The 16,268-nt window shown below is 47.6% G+C and overlaps 1 protein-coding gene across 3 annotated transcripts in view; it reads right to left on the bottom strand.

Annotated features, from left to right (window-relative positions):
* Nucleotides 1–15,807, bottom strand: part of LOC129847135 (probable cationic amino acid transporter) — a 24,885-nt gene extending 9,078 nt beyond the window's left edge. Inside the window, exons 1-4 of one of the 3 annotated variants that reach the window (XM_055914948.1) lie at nucleotides 15,206–15,807; nucleotides 9,595–9,955; nucleotides 9,215–9,400; nucleotides 8,822–9,058 (exon numbers count right to left, since the gene is read on the bottom strand). In XM_055914948.1, the coding sequence (XP_055770923.1) occupies nucleotides 8,822–9,058; nucleotides 9,215–9,400; nucleotides 9,595–9,709 (538 nt within the window). In that variant the 5' untranslated portion in view covers nucleotides 9,710–9,955; nucleotides 15,206–15,807. Of the gene's footprint in view, nucleotides 1–8,821; nucleotides 9,059–9,214; nucleotides 9,401–9,594; nucleotides 9,956–14,886; nucleotides 15,018–15,093; nucleotides 15,150–15,205 lie in introns of those variants that run through there. The other 2 variants (XM_055914950.1, XM_055914949.1) reach the window with 2 other exon arrangements.
* Between the last annotated feature and the right edge of the window lie 461 nt (nucleotides 15,808–16,268).

Genomic DNA, 16,268 nt, shown 5'->3' on the forward strand with positions numbered 1-16,268 from the left:
CAACCAAAATTGCTAACTGCCTGGTACTCAGCACTTTATTGTCCCTCTAATAACTCTGACAGTAATGCAAATGTATTCAAAAATCTAATCAAACACTTCATGAGAGCTCATGTTGCGTAACATTTCTATAGGCTATGCAATTGTGTAAGAAAACAGAGTGATGGCTTCTATTAAAAAAAAGAGGATCCCATCAGCTTTCTATAGGCCAACTATATTTATTTCTCAACTTTCCTAATATTAAGCACATTGCTTCTCTTTACAACAGGAGTATAGCCTACCTGACTGGCATGAAAATAAACCACAGGGAAAAGCGTCCTCCATTCCCTATATAAGTGCATAGATGACATATATTTTTTCCCGCTGCCTGTTTCGATACAGGTGCATGATAATGGTCCATTTTAAATCAAAACAATTGGCACAAATATATAATTTATTAAATGTAAAGACAATATTAATCAAGAATAGTCTGATGGGTGGCAAAATTAGACTATCGCTTGTGAATTATATACAGTTGAAGTCGGAGGTTTACATACACCTTAGCCAAATACATTTAAACTCAGTTTTTCACAATTCCTGACATTTAATCCTAGTAAGAATTCGATGTCTTAGGTCAGTTAGGATCACCACTTTATTTTAAGAGTGTGAAATGTCAGAATAATAGTAGAGAGATGTCACGCCCTGGCCTTAGTATTCTTTGTTTCATTTATTATTTTAGTTAGGTCAGGGTGTGACATGGGGGAGGTATGTGTTTTTTGTATTGTCTAGGGTGGTTGTATGGTTTAGGGGGCTAAGTAGAGTAGATGGGTTAGTGTTCAGTGTAGGTGTCTAGGAAAGTCTATGGTTGCCTGAATTGGTTCTCAATCAGAGACAGCTGGTTATTGTTGTCTCTGATTGGGAGCCATATTTAAGGCAGCCATGGGCTTTAGCTGTTTGTGGGTAATTGTCTATGTTGAATGTTTGTTGCTTGTCTGTGCACTTATGTTATTTAGCTTCACGGTCGTTTATTGTTTTGTTAGTTTGTGTATAGTGTTTGTTTCGTGTTTCGTCATCTTTAATAAAAGAAGATGTATTTCTCACACGCTGCGCCTTGGTCCTCTCTCTCTCCCATAGACGGTCGTGACAGAATTACCCACCAGAATCGGATCAAGCAGCGTGTGAAACAACAGGACCCACCTACACAGGACTATTGGAATTGGGAGGAAATTCTGGACCGCGAAGTACCAGGAGAATATAACCGCCCCAAAGCTGAGCTGGAGGCAGCGAAAGCAGAGAGGCGGCGTTTTGAGGAGCTAGCACGGAAGCAGGAGAAGGATCTGGGCTATAATACCTGGGAGGAGATCGACAGATGGGCGATCGACCCAAGGAGAGTACCGGAGCCCGCCTGGGATTCGATGGAGCAATGTGCGGTGTGATACCGGCGAATGGAGGCAGCACGGCGAAACGGTAGGAAGCCCGAGAGACAGTCCAAAAAAATTCTTGGGGGAGGGCATTTGGAGCAGTCGGCGAAGTTGAGGGGTGAGTCAGATGGTCGAGGAGTTATTGGACAGATTGGAGGAGAGTGAACGAAGGGGAGATTATGAGACATTCGAGGAGTTGTTGACGAAATTGGAGGAGAGTGAAGAGAGAGAGCTGTTGATTTGGCAGAGTATGCATGGCATTCTTCATGAGGAGCGTGTTAGCTGTCCGATGCCACCTGTGTCAGTTCCTCGTACTAAGCCTGAAACTTGTGTTAAAGTTCCGGAAGATTTGATGCCGGCTATACACACCATGTCTCCAGTACATCTTCACAACCCGGTGTGTCCTGTTCTTGCTTCTTGCACTCATCCTGAGATGCGTGTCCAGAGCCCTGTACGCACTGTTGCTGCTCCCCGCACTAGCCCTGAGATGCGTGTCTCCAGCCCGGTACCACCAGTGCCGGCACCACACACTAGGCCTAATGTGCGTCTCCAGGGTCCAGTATGCCCTGTTCCTTCTCCCCGCACTAGCCTTCAGGTGCGTGTCCCCAGCCCGGTACCACCAGTTCCGGCACCACGCATCAAGCCTCATGTGCGTCTTCAGAGCCCTGTACGCACTGATCCTTCTCCCCGCACTCGCCCTGAGGTGCGTGCCCTCAGCCCGGTACCACCAGTCCCGGTACCACGCACCAGACCTATAGTGCGCCTCGAGAACTCAGTGTGCCCTGTTCCTGCTTCCTGCACTAGCCTTGAGGTGCGTGTCTCCAGTCCGGTACCACCAGTTCCGGCACCACGCACCAAGCCTCATGTGCGTCTCCAGAGCCCTGTACGCACTGTTCCTTCTCCCCGTACTCGCCCTGATGTGCGTGCCCTCAGCCCGGTACCACCAGTGCCGGTAACACGCACCAGGCCTATAGTACGCCTTGAGAGTCCAGTGTGCCCTGTTGCTACTCCCCGCACTAGCCTGAAGGTGCGTGTCTTTAGCCCGGTACCTCCAGTTCCAGCACCACGCACCAGGCCTACAGTGCGTCTCAGCCGGCCAGAGTCTGCCGTCTACCCAACGGCGCCTGAACTACCCGTCTGCCCAACGGAGCCTGAACTGCCCGTCTGCCCAAAAGCGCTTGAACTGCCCGTCTGCCCAACGCCGTCTGAACTGTCCATCTGCCAAGCGTCGCATGAACTGCCCGTCTGTACTGAGCCTGCAAAGCCGCCCGTCTGCCGTGAGCCTTCAGAGCCGTCCGCCAGACAGGAGCCGCCAGAGCCTTCCGCCAGAGAGGAGCCGCCAGAGCCTCCCGCCAGACAGGATCAGCCAGAGCCTTCCGCCAGACAGGATCAGCCAGAGCCTTCCGCCAGACAGGATCAGCCAGAGCCTTCCGCCAGACAGGATCAGCCAGAGCCTTCCGCCAGGCAGGATCAGCCAGAACCTTCCGCCAGACAGGATCAGCCAGAACCTTCCGCCAGACAGGATCAGCCAGAGCCTTCCGCGAGCCATGACCAGCCAGAGCCGTCAGCGAGCCATGACCAGCCAGAGCCGGCAGCGAGCCATGACCAGCCAGAGCCGTCAGCGAGCCATGACCAGCCAGAGCCGTCAGCGAGCCATGACCAGCCAGAGCCGTCAGCGAGCCATGACCAGCCAGAGCCGTCAGCGAGCCATGACCAGCCAGAGCCGTCAGCGAGCCATGACCAGCCAGAGCCGTCATCCAGCCATGACCAGCCAGAGCCGTCATCCAGCCATGACCAGCCAGAGTCGTCATCCAGCCATGACCAGCCAGAGTCGTCATCCAGCCATGACCAGCCAGAGTCGTCATCCAGCCATGACCAGCCAGAGTCGTCATCCAGCCATGACCAGCCAGAGTCGTCATCCAGCCATGACCAGCCAGAGTCGCCATCCAGCCATGACCAGCCAGAGTCGCCATCCAGCCATGACCAGCCAGAGTCGCCATCCAGCCATGACCAGCCAGAGTCGTCATCCAGCCATGACCAGCCAGAGTCGTCATCCAGCCAGGAGCAGCCAGAGTCGTCATCCAGCCAGGAGCAGCCAGAGTCGTCATCCAGCCAGGAGCAGCCAGAGTCGTCAGCCAGCCAGGAGCAGCCAGATCCGTCAGCCAGCCAGGAGCAGCCAGATCCGTCAGCCAGCCAGGAGCAGCCAGATCCGTCAGCCAGCCAGGAGCAGCCAGATCCTTCAGACAGCCAGGAGCAGCCAGATCCGTCAGACAGCCAGGAGCTGCCGTCCCTCAGTCCGGAGCTACCCATCCGTACGGGGGCGCCCTCTGGGATGGTCTTCAGTCCGGGACTTTCTACAAGGGCCGCCGCTCCAGAGGCGCCACCAAAGCGGGTATTGACAATGATGGAGTGGGGGCCTCGTCCCGCGCCCGAGCCGCCGCCATGATGGGGGGCCACCCCGGACCCTCCCCTTCTGTTTCAGGTTCTGTGGCCGGAGTCCGCATCTTTGGGGGGGGGGGGGGGGGGGGGGGGGTACTGTCACGCCCTGGCCTTAGTATTCTTTGTTTCATTTATTATTTAAGTTAGGTCAGGGTGTGACATGGGGAAGGTATGTGTTTTTTGTATTGTCTAGGGTGGTTGTATGGTTAAGGGGGTTAAGTAGAGTAGATGGGTTAGTGTTCAGTGTAGGTGTCTAGGAAAGTCTATGGTTGCCTGAATTGGTTCTCAATCAGAGACAGCTGGTTATTGTTGTCTCTGATTGGGAGCCATATTTAAGGCAGCCATGGGCTTTAGCTGTTTGTGGGTAATTGTCTATGTTGAACGTTTGTTGCATGTCTGTGCACTTACGTTATTTAGCTTCACGGTCGTTTGTTGTTAGTTTGTTCATAGTGTTCGTTTCGTGTTTCGTCATCTTTAATAAAAGAAGATGTATTTCTCACACGCTGCGCCTTGGTCCTCTCTCTCTCCCATAGACGGTCGTGACAAGAGAATGATTTATTTCAGCTTTTCTATCTTTCATCACATTCCCAGTGGGTCAGAGGTTTGCGTACACTCAATTAGTATTTGGTAGCATTGCCTTTAAATTGTTTAACTTGGGTCAAACGTTTTGGGTAGCCTTCCACAGGCTTCCCCCAATAAGTTGGGTGAATTTTGGCCCATTCCTCCTGACAGAGCTGGTGTAACTGAGTCAGGTTTGTATGTCTCCTTGCTCGCACACGCTTTTTCAGTTCTGCCCACAAATTTTCTATAGGAAATGTTCTATAGGATTGAGGTCAGGGCTTTGTGATGGCCACTCCAATACCTTGACTTTCTTGTCCTTAAGCCATTTTGCCACAACTTTGGAAGTTGCTTGGGGTCATTGTCCATTTGGAAGACCCATTTGCAACCAAGCTTTAACTTCCTGACTGATGTCTTGAGGTGTTGCTTCAATATATCAACATAATTTTAATTCCTCAAGATGCCATCTATTTTGAAGTGCACCAGTCCCTCCTGCAGCAAAGCACCTCCACAACATGATGCTGCCACCCCCGTGCTTCACAGTTGGGATGGTGTTCTTCGGCTTGCAAACCTCCCCCTTTTTTCTCCAAACATAACAATGGTCATTATGGCCAAACAGTTCTATTTTTGTTTCATCAGACCAGAGGACATTTCTCCAAAAAGTACAATCTTTGTCCCCATGTGCAGTTGCAAACTGTGGTCTGGCATTTTTAATGGCGGTTTTGGAGCAGTGGCTTCTTCCTTGCTGAGGGGCCTTTCAGACTATGTCGATATAGGACTTGCTTTACTGTGGATACAGATACATTTGTACCTGTTTCCTCCAGCATCTTCACAAGGTCCTTTGCTGTTGTTCTGGGATTGATTTGCACTTTTTGCACCAAAGTACGTTCATCTCTAGGAGACAGAACGCGTCTCCTTCCTGAGCGGTATGACGGCTGCGTGGTCCCATGGTGTATATACTGGCATACTACTGTTTGTACAGATGAACGTGGTACCTTCAGGCATTTGGAAATTGCTCCCAAGGATGAACCAGACTTGTGGAGGTCTACAATCTCTTTCTGAGGTCTTGGCTGATTTCTTTTGATTTTCCTATGATGTCAAGCAAAGAGGCATTGAGTTTGAAGGTAGGCCTTGAAATACATCCACAGGTACACCTCCAATTGACTCAAATGATGTCAATTAGCATATCAGAAGCTTCTAAGCCATGACACCATTTTTGGGAATTTTCCAAACTGTTTAAAGGCACAGTCAACTTAGTGTATGTAAACTTCTGACCCACTGGAATTGTGATACAGTGAATTTTAAGTAAAATATTCTGTCTATAATCAATTGTTGGAAATTTTCTTGTGTCATGCACAAAGTAGATGTCCTAACCGACTTGCCAAAATTATAGTTTGTTAACAAGAAATTTGTGGAGTGGTTGAAAAATGAGTTTAATTGACTCCCACCTAAGTGCATGTAAACTTCCGACTTCAACTGTATTATCACTTGTGAATGACGCCCAGTATAAGAAACAATGCCTTTTTTTGCGACTTGTTCGAATCATAGTCGCACAGCCTAGCCCATAAGCCCATGTCCTAGACCACTGCTCCACCCGGGAGGCCCATGGGCCTATATGCTTTAATAAGGTTTGTATCACAACTAAAGTGGCCAAATAACTTCTTAAAATTAAGCACATTAATCCACTTTACAAGGGGTGTGTAGCCTAACTGGCATATATAAGCAGCGTGTGAGTTTCAAGTTCAGGGAAGATCATTTTCACCATAAAAATGCACCTTTATAATAAAAAGCATTACATGCATAATTGCATTTGTGTTCACTTTTGATAATGGTGCTTTCCGCTAATGAAACATTCACGCTTATAGCCTACTACCATGTGCGCATTGCTGCGATTAAAATGTGAAGAAATAGCCAAATAGTTTAGCAACATTTTAAGCTAAATGTTCTGATTTGTTGCCTCAGCCACATTGCCTAAAAGCGTTTTTTTGATGCGAGTGGTTGTATTAATTTGAGATCTATCGCATCCCACAACTGTCCCAGACTGTTTGGAATATTTATTTCTCACACAGAATAGAATAGGTCAACTTTTGTACTATGGTGGATTGTAGATTGACATAAGCTATTGCTTTTGCTGTTCCTTAGGCCTACTCATCTTGTTGGCTAATGAAAAGTAAATGTGGACAGTTCTTCCAATATCTTCAATATGCACCTCGGAATTGGATAAGGATGGGCGCAGTTGCCTCCCCGATGTGTCTGTCTTCACTTGTAGCCTGTGAGAAAGACCCGATCAGGTGACGGCGAGCTGTGTGAGTGAGAGACGCTTCTGATTGCGCAGCACTCAGAGAGAAGGGCACAACGCAGCACTCCGGGACACAAAAGGCATGGATTTCTTTTAGGGTGCATTATGGCCACAAAGGGGATGCCGCCGTGAAATTCGAGGCATTATTTAATGCTGGTCAAATTGTGTATCAGAGACTATTGGAGTCTGTACAGCCTGCGCAAAAAAACAAAGCAGAGCTCATGCCTTTCAAGCGACTTTTCTCAAATCATCATTAGAGTCTCATCATGCAGCCTTACAATGTGTTAAAAATCTAAACATACAGCATTTGTATCACAACTAAAGGTACAATAATAACTCTAAATGAAGCATATAGGAGTACCTATTTCTTTGTTAACCGCTCAACACAGAATAGCCGCATGTGCGCACTCCCTCAAATCATTGAGAAAATATTTATATTTTATTCAGCTTTGTTCGATTGTATTCTTCATACTATAAAATATATAACAATGTCTCGGAATTATAAGCAAATCTTGTCTGCTAAATGAACTAGTGTAGCCCACAGCCATTTGGCATAGCTACATCAGGACCAAACATAAGGACAACTCAGAATATCAGAGCATGCTATTATTTTCTTCTGAAATAGACTACAATTTCTTCATATCATGCTTCTTTAGAATCGTCAAAAATAAATTATGGATTTATTGTGAAGGTGTAGGCTATATTACATGGATTTATTAGACTTTTAAAATGTATGGAAGCCAGGAGATGCTAAATGTGTTTATGTTAATTAATGGTCAATTACCGTGAGACCGACAGTTATTTGCTTGACAATCACCGACTGACGAAATAGCGTGACCGCCACAGCGTGACCGCCACAGCGTGACCGCCACAGCGTGACCGCCACAGCGTGACCGCCACAGCGTGACCGCCACAGCGTGACCGCCACAGCGTGACCGCCACAGCGTGACCGCCACAGCGTGACCGCCACAGCGTGACCGCCACAGCCCTAATCCCACCCAGTCTGTTCTTTACAATTAGGATGTTTTTGAACTGTGAGTTCACCAGGGATTCATAGACTTTGGCCAGGATAGGGAGTTTGGAGATAGGACGATAGTTATTAGATCTGAGGGATCTCCACCCTTTAGCAGTGGGAGGACATAAGCTGATTTCCAAATGGTGGGAATGGAATTGGTCAAGAGACTCAAGTTGAAAATGTGAGCCACAGGTTCAGTAATAATACCAGCTGCTATATTTAAGAGGTAGGGTGTCCAGGTTGTCTGGACCTGCAGACTTTTTACTGTCTATGGCCTTTAGTGCTTTACAGACCTCAGTATAAGAAACAGGCTCAAAGTTAAAATGGTTCACATGAGGGCTTATAAAATAGTTTACTGTAACAGAGCTTACATTAGATACCTGGGCCCCAACATTACCAAAAACTGAACCAGCAGAATACACATGAACACACACTGTCAACAGTCATGCACCGTGACAGCAGTGTGTGTGTGTGTGTGTGTGTGTGTGTGTGTGTGTGTGTGTGTGTGTGTGTGTGTGTGTGTGTGTGTGTGTGTGTGTGTGTGTGTGTGTGTGTGTGTGTGTGTGTGTGTGTGTGCATGCGTGCATGTATGTGTGCATGTGTGTGAGCAGAGGGAATGGATGGCAGGCTAGATGGCCAGCGGTTGGAAAGTTACCATTTCCTTTTCCTGTTAGAGAGATTTTGTCTCCCTCTGTCTGTTTCCACAGTTCCTAGGCTGTCACACAACTGTCACAACACTGTAGCATAGCCCTCGCTACAATCCACAAACAGGAAAACTATCACAACCCTGTAGCATAACCCTCGCTACAATCCACAAACATAAAAAGTAGTGTTCATCTGTTATGTTGAGGAATATGAGCTTTCACTGTCTGTTTCTATACTGCTAGCCACTCTAGACGTCAGGCTAACATTCAGGAAGGTGAAACCTACCGATTTGTACTATTACTCGGCCTGTCAGAAAGGCATGGCTGTTCATCGCACTATATTTCTACGCTGGACACAGCCCAAGTCTCAGGGAAGATTATGTCACAGCTACTGGAAACACCATACACACCCACACAAATATACAGCACACACCCTCCTCCCTTCTCCAACCCCTCCCTCCAGACTCACCCAGGCCGTTGAATGTTCCGATGTGTGTAGTCATAAACGTAGAGATGCTTTTATTGGCTAGTGAGTCCGCCATGCTGCTGAGAGCCGACGCCCCCGCGGCTGTACCAATCAGGTACTCCAGGATCAGGTTCCAGCCAATGAAAAAGGCCACACACTCCCCCACTGTCACGTAGCTGTAGGTGTAGGCTGAGCCTGTTGTCTTGGGAACGCGAACCCCAAATTCAGCATAACACACACCTGAAGGGGAGACACACAAATAACATGTAGCTGTGTGTGTGTGTGTGTGTGTGTGTGTGTGTGTGTGTGTGTGTGTGTGTGTGTGTGTGTGTGTGTGTGTGTGTGTGTGTGTGTGTGTGTGTGTGTGTGTGTGTGTGTGTGTGTGTGTGTCATTACCTGACAGTATAGAGGCGACAGCAGCGATGATGAAGGAGACGATGACGCCAGGTCCGGCCATCTCCTTGGCAACCAGCCCAGAGACCACGTACATCCCCGTGCCAACGCAGCTGCCCACCCCTAGTGACACCAGGTCTACCGTGGACAACACCCTCGCTAGTTTGGTGCCATGGCTGCTGGTACCACCTGTACACACACACTTACATTAGCATACAAACACACACCTTAACATAAAACACACTTTAATATGACCCACACACATATATCCACACACACTGTATACCCCCACATATACCCCCCCCCCCCCCACACACACACACACATACACACACATTCCCACCTTCATTCACACCCCTAGAGACCCCCCTGTAAACACCTACCTGTCCCAGAGTCCAACATGCTCTCTACCGGTTTGGTCCTGAGGACTCTGGAGGTGAAGGAGTGCCATCCTGCCCGCCACTGGACACGCTGCAGCTTACCACGCAGACCTGACATACTGAGGTCACAGGTCAGGGGTTAGAGATCAAGGGTCAAGAGAGGGCTTTAGCTTTTTTCTCTATTTTGTCCTCTGGCGTTCACTTTTTCCACTTTTGAAAATAACGTTTTATCCTTGTGAAGGCGGGCGGAGTGGGAGAGAGGATGGGAGGAAGAAAGTGTGTTCTCTCTGGTAGTCAGGTGAGGGGGGTGTCAGCAGTTCCTCATGGTGATATAGAAGTGTAGTCTGTTGTCTCAGGTGTCCATCTGTAACAGAAAACCCCATGTTTTTACACATACAGTACAATACAGCTGACAACATATGACACCATGTCTGTGTCTTGTCTACAGCTGTTTGACAGTTACATTGGGGAAGATATGGCTGGTTATCCATCCTTTACTGTAAACACACACACACACACAAACTCCAGAATGAGTTTATACCTGAACACAGAGAACTAATTACCAGCTGGTCCTTGTAGACCTGTTGTTATAGCAACCATCTCATTACACCACGCCATAGATGACAGTTCATATCCGTCTATATGTGTCTGTATGTGTGTGTGTGTGTGTGTGTGTGTGTGTGTGTGTGTGTGTGTGTGTGTGTGTGTGTGTGTGTGTGTGTGTGTGTGTGTGTGTGTGTGTGTGTGTGTGTGTGTGTGTGTGTGTGTGTGTGTGTGTGTGTGTGTGTGTGTGTGTGTGTGTGTTCCAGATGACTGTGTTGTGTTGTAACTTCCTGAGTCATCATCACTTCCTGATTAGATCTGACCTGAGATGAACTCAGAGCTGATGGACTGTAAGGACTCCACTCCTCCAGAACACATTGTTCTGTTACAGACCCACACAAGCACACACAATATAATTACACCCATAGACAAAGAATTACAGGGTTGTGCGTCCCAAATGGCACCCTATTCCCGACATAGTGCACTTAGTCCAGAGTACTGGTCAAAAGTAGAGCCCTATAGAGGGAACAGGGCTCTATTTGAGACACAGTCATGGATTCAACCTTCGATCAACCAATCCCCTGTCCTCCGCCCAGTCAGTCAACGACTGCACTCATAGAAGATGATTGAATAAAACCATTTGGTCTAAAGTGAACAGGAGTTAATACATAGTCAGTATGTGCGGGTAGGAAAATAACCTGCTCTGATGACTGCTATTACTGCCAACCTCTTTCCCTCTTTCAATGAGCTTTCATTCTTTCTCTCTGTTTATTTCTCTATTATTCCCCCCCCTGTCTGCACTCAGAAAGAGGGGGAGAAATCATTTACGTAAAGTGGGCCAACGCACCTCTCAATCATCGAGCACTACTCAATCATAGAACACACACACACACACACACACACACACACACACACACACACACACACACACACACACACACACACACACACACACACACACACACACACACACACACACACACACACACACACACACACACACGCCTCTCAGCCATCAACCACTTAAACGAGGCCTGCAATTACCCAGCTGTTTAACCACAGTGGTTGTGTGTGTGTGTGTGTGTGTGTGTGTGTGTGTGTGTGTGTGTGTGTGTGTGTGTGTGTGTGTGTGTGTGTGTGTGTGTGTGTGTGTGTGTGTGTGTGTGTGTGTGTGTGTGTGTGTGTGTGTGTGTGTGTGTGTGTGTGTGTGCGTTTCAGTTTAACCACAGAGCAAGGCACAATGCAGGAGAGCGGTGGGCATGGCAGCTATTGTCCCTGCAGAGTGTGGATAATAGAACATAAAGGATAAGAAAGGAGGGATGATGATGGAGGGATGAGCAGCAGCCTGATAAAACAGCTCATCTGTTCCCATCAGACACAGTATTGATCTCAAACACAATGCAATAGGATCTGTCCTCCCTAACTAGAAGAACAGATGTAAACAGCCCGTTACAAAGTGGAGCCGTCCTCTGTCTGTCGATCGGTCTGTCTGTCCGTCCGTCTGCCTGCTGGCATGCCTGCCCATCCATCATCAGGTTTCCTAGTCATCCACCATAATAATAAATTATTGTTATTCAATCAGCCAATCAATCAGCATGATTCATTGTTGTAAGAGAGTGGTTAACTGTGTGTTCCCGCCAACATTCTGCCTGACTGACAGAACGTACATCCTGATTCAGCTTCTGGAACTCAGTACCTTAATAAAGCTAAGAGCCTCATTCAGTCCAATCTGGCAAACGATTCAGTCCAATCTGGCAACCGGCAATGTTCTGATATGGCAACCACTGGGCTTGTGAGTAGGTCAGAGTCAGAGAGAGGGTATATCTCCCGGGTGGCGCAGTGGTCTAGGGCACTGCATCGCAGTGCTAGCTGTGCCACCAGAGTCTCTGGGTTCGCGCCCAGGCTGGGCTGGGTTCGCGCCCAGGCTCTGTCGCAGCCGGCCGCAACCGGGAGGTCCGTGGGGCGACGCACAATTGGCATAGTGTCGTCCGGGTTAGGGAGGGTTTGGCCGGTAGGGATATCCTTGTCTCAGTATGTAAAATGTAATAAAATGTATGCACTCTACTGTAAGTTGCTCTGGATAAGAGCGTCTGCTAAAAGACTAAAATGTAAATGTAAAATGTCATCATTGAATATAGGACCTGACTCAGGAGAAAGGTTCTCTCTCTCTTCCTTTCTTTCAGTCTCTCTCTCTCTTCTCTCTCCAGTGCTGAGTTCAAGAGTGTAGTGAAAGTGGGAAAGACAGCTGGAACGCAGCCCTCCATCTCCCTCTCTCCTCTCCCCCTCTCTCCTCTCTGTCCCTCTATATCTGTGTTCCTTTGGATGGCCTTGTATCTGATAACCATGGTAACCATATTGCCAAACTGTGACACATATCTAAAAGGATTAGTAACCACACCAATATGCTGTACACATCACTAGGGCCCAGAGTTTATCCCCCCTTCCTCTCGCTCTCTATCTATCTCTCTATCTCTATATATATCTACGTGGCCTGTAGTCTGGTAGGGGGTGTGCTGCTGATGACGGAGATGCAGATGGCTCTGTGATGGTGTGTGTTTGTGTGTGTGTGTATGTGTGTGTGTGTGTGTGTGTGTGTGTGTGTGTGAGTGTGTGTGTGTGAGAGAGGGTTTGTGTGTGTGTGTGTGTGTGTGTGTGATTGTATTAGCTTTTATGCACAGACAGGCTCTGTGACGTCAGTGCGGCTATCTGCCATTCACAAACCAAATCAGGTTGTGTGTGTTCTTGTGAGAGGGTGAGTCACACATGCAATAGAACAAGGGTTATGAGATCATCTACACACACACACACACAACAATCTATCAAGCAATCAAGCAAAGGGCACTTTGTGCAAACAAACATTTAGATGTACACAAACACACAGTATAAGGGAACACACACACACACACACACACACACAGCTGCAACCTGTTGCTCAGTGATGTTTCATCATTACGCATTACACACACATACAAACAAACACACACACACACAAACACACACCTGTTGACAGAATGATTGATCTAAATCCATTTCAAACAAGCTTATAGGGAGCAGTCGATGTTACTCCCCGTGACATCTAGCCATGACAGGAGGTGAATTATTGAACTGGTATCCCCATCAGGGTTAAACTCATCTTGTGATCTTCCTTGGCATGATGGGAATGTAGCCAAACTAATACGCAACAGACATGACTATTATCAAGACTTCATCAACACCATATTTCAGCAATAAGGCCTGAGGGGGTGTGGTATATGGCCAGTGTACCACGGCTAAGTGCTGTTCTTAGGCACAACGCAACTCAGAGTGCCTGGATACAGCCCTTAGTCGTGGTATATTGGCCATATACCACAAACCCCCGAGGTGCCTTATTGCTATTATAAACTGGTCACCAATGTAATTAGAGCAGTAAAAAGAAATGTTTTGTCATACCCGTGGTATACGGTCTGATATACCACAGCTGTCAACCAATCAGCATTCAACATTCAGGGCTTGAACCACCCAGTTTATAATTCCTGTTAATGACTGCTGCTTTCAGCACCACGGCCAGCACCACACAGATGGAAGGAGAGAGAAAGGGAGGGACAGAGGGAGATGTAAAGGAGTGAGAGAGCAGAGAGAGGGGGGAGTGGATGAGGAAGAGCGGTAGAGGAAGAAAAGGAACATGGGGAGGAATGGGTGATGGAAAGAGAGCGAGAGAGAGGGAGAGAGAGAGAACTCTCATGACATGTCATTAGAGATGAGCTTGTTCTCAGGCTCCAGGCTTTCTGACACACAGACCTGTCTCAACATCTCAGTGTGTGTGTGTTTAAACCTCAGCCCTAAATAATTGAAATCAATGTTTCCAGCTTTTGGCTTCTCAGACAGACAGACAGACAGACAGACAGACAGACAGACAGACAGACAGACAGACAGACAGACAGACAGACAGACAGACAGACAGACAGACAGACAGACAGACAGACAGACAGAGAGAGAGAGAGAGAGAGAGAGAGAGAGAGAGAGAGAGAGAGAGAGAGAGAGAGAGAGAGAGAGAGAGGAATGTGTGTGAAGGCTCTGATGACAATACTGCAGTTACAGAGCTCTCTTTGATCCCTCTCTCTTTCTCTCTCTCTCTCTCTACCATCTATTTCATGCTCAAACCCAGAGAGGATGGAAAGTTATAACACAATAATATACAGTAACTACCCTATCCTACCCTTACCCTACCCTTACCCTATCCTACCCTATTATTACCCTATCCAACCCTACCCTATCCAATCCTACCCTATCCTATCTAACCCTTTCCTACCCTACCCTATCCAACCCGATCCTATCCTATACTAAACGAGTTGTACCTCCCAACAAATCTGCTCCCAAGAGTTTCCCCAACAGCACAAGTTCAGACGCCCCCCTCCACACGCACGCTATCATCTATAGAAAAATACAGCCTGATTCTTGCAGAGGATAGGCGTGCACATGGGCGTGCACCCTACACACGCAGACATGATGCTATAAAACGGATGATACGCATCCATTTCGTACGGTCTCTCTCTTTCGCACACACACACACACACACACACACACAACACACACACACGCACATACACATACACACACACACACACACACACACACACACACACAGCAGAGGGTAGCCTTATATCTATCTAGAGGTCCTTCTATGATAAAATAGCGATCAGATGAGATGTAGCCTGCTACGTGATGATATCAGGCAGAGCTCAACATTTACTATAGCTGTTGATAAACAAATACCTTTACGTCGGGTAATGTAATAACCAAATCGTATCTTCCTCTCCTCTCTCTCTCCTGGTGTCTAGTGCAGCTACAACGGGGATGCGAGTTCCCACCCCCAACACATACACATGCACACGCACATGCACGCCGAGCAGGTGTGACTCAAGAAGGAAACATTTTATCATCAAACAACAACGCGACCAACTGCAGGACAGACATACATACCGCGGGTCAAATACGCCATTTTCACACACACACATAAACCATGACGACACAGACAGAGAGAGTGAGAGTGGGACAGAGATGGAGAGAAAGGATGAGAAACAAATTCACTTACGTATTCTGCCGTGACCCTGGCAGATTAGAGGATGCTCGCTCTCCCCCGGAAAGGCTCGAGCTCCATGTCGGCTGCTGTTGCAGTCTCTCTCTCTCTCTCCTCTCTCGCTCGCCCTTTCTCGCTCTCTCTGCCTCTCTCTCTTTCTCTTCCCTCTCTCTATTCTCCTTCTCTCTCTTCTCCTTCTCTCTCTTCTCCTTCTCTCTCTTCAGCAGCAGCAGCAGCATCTCGCGCATCACCAGGAGGCGGTGGGAGGCGAGAGCCTTTTAAATCATTCAGAAGCCTGCTTACACCCCCTCCCCTCCCGCAGCCGAATGGCACTTCGTGACGTCACTTTGGTACAATGGGTCCCGGTTCCTCCGCCCGTCCTGTTCAATAGCCTATAAACGGAGGCATAGGCTAGCTATAGCATTTCTAAGAGCTCTTGTTTAGGCTACCCTAGATACCCTTAACCAAATGGATATGATCCTATTGTAGGGCTATGTAGCCTGCTATGCTGTAAACTAGCCTATTTTAACATTCAATAGGTAGGCCTACTGGAAAATAATTCTAATCTCTGGGCTATCTTCCCTTTGTTCCTGTTTAGCTGACTTTAAGTAGTCTAAATAGCTTGCAAGGTAGATAGATGATCTATCGATCTGCGGAGGCTGGTGGGAGGAGCTATAGGAGGACGGGCTCATTGTAATGGCTGGAATGGAATTAATGGAACGGAGTTAAACATGTAGTTTTCATATGTTTGATACGGTTCCAATAATTCCATTCCAGCCATTACAATGAGCCCGTCCTCCTATAGCTCCTCCCACCAGCCTCCACTGCTATCTATAGCCTATAGATGATTTCAAACAATGTTTATGTTTTTTTGTTTGGTCTGGTCGGGTAACATTTACTCATAAATTGCCATATAATAGGCCTATTATATCAAGTAATGTCGTTGTTTCCCACACTTTCTGCTCGGGGCCCTTTCATTTGGCAAGTAAGGAGATGGAATGCGTGGGGGAAATGACCGGTGGAAGCCGCAGCCACAAGTTCCAACAACCATCACTACTAGTATAAAAAGTGACCCGAT

Source organism: Salvelinus fontinalis, unplaced genomic scaffold, assembly GCF_029448725.1.
Source record: "Salvelinus fontinalis isolate EN_2023a unplaced genomic scaffold, ASM2944872v1 scaffold_0719, whole genome shotgun sequence".
Taxonomy (NCBI): domain Eukaryota; kingdom Metazoa; phylum Chordata; class Actinopteri; order Salmoniformes; family Salmonidae; genus Salvelinus; species Salvelinus fontinalis.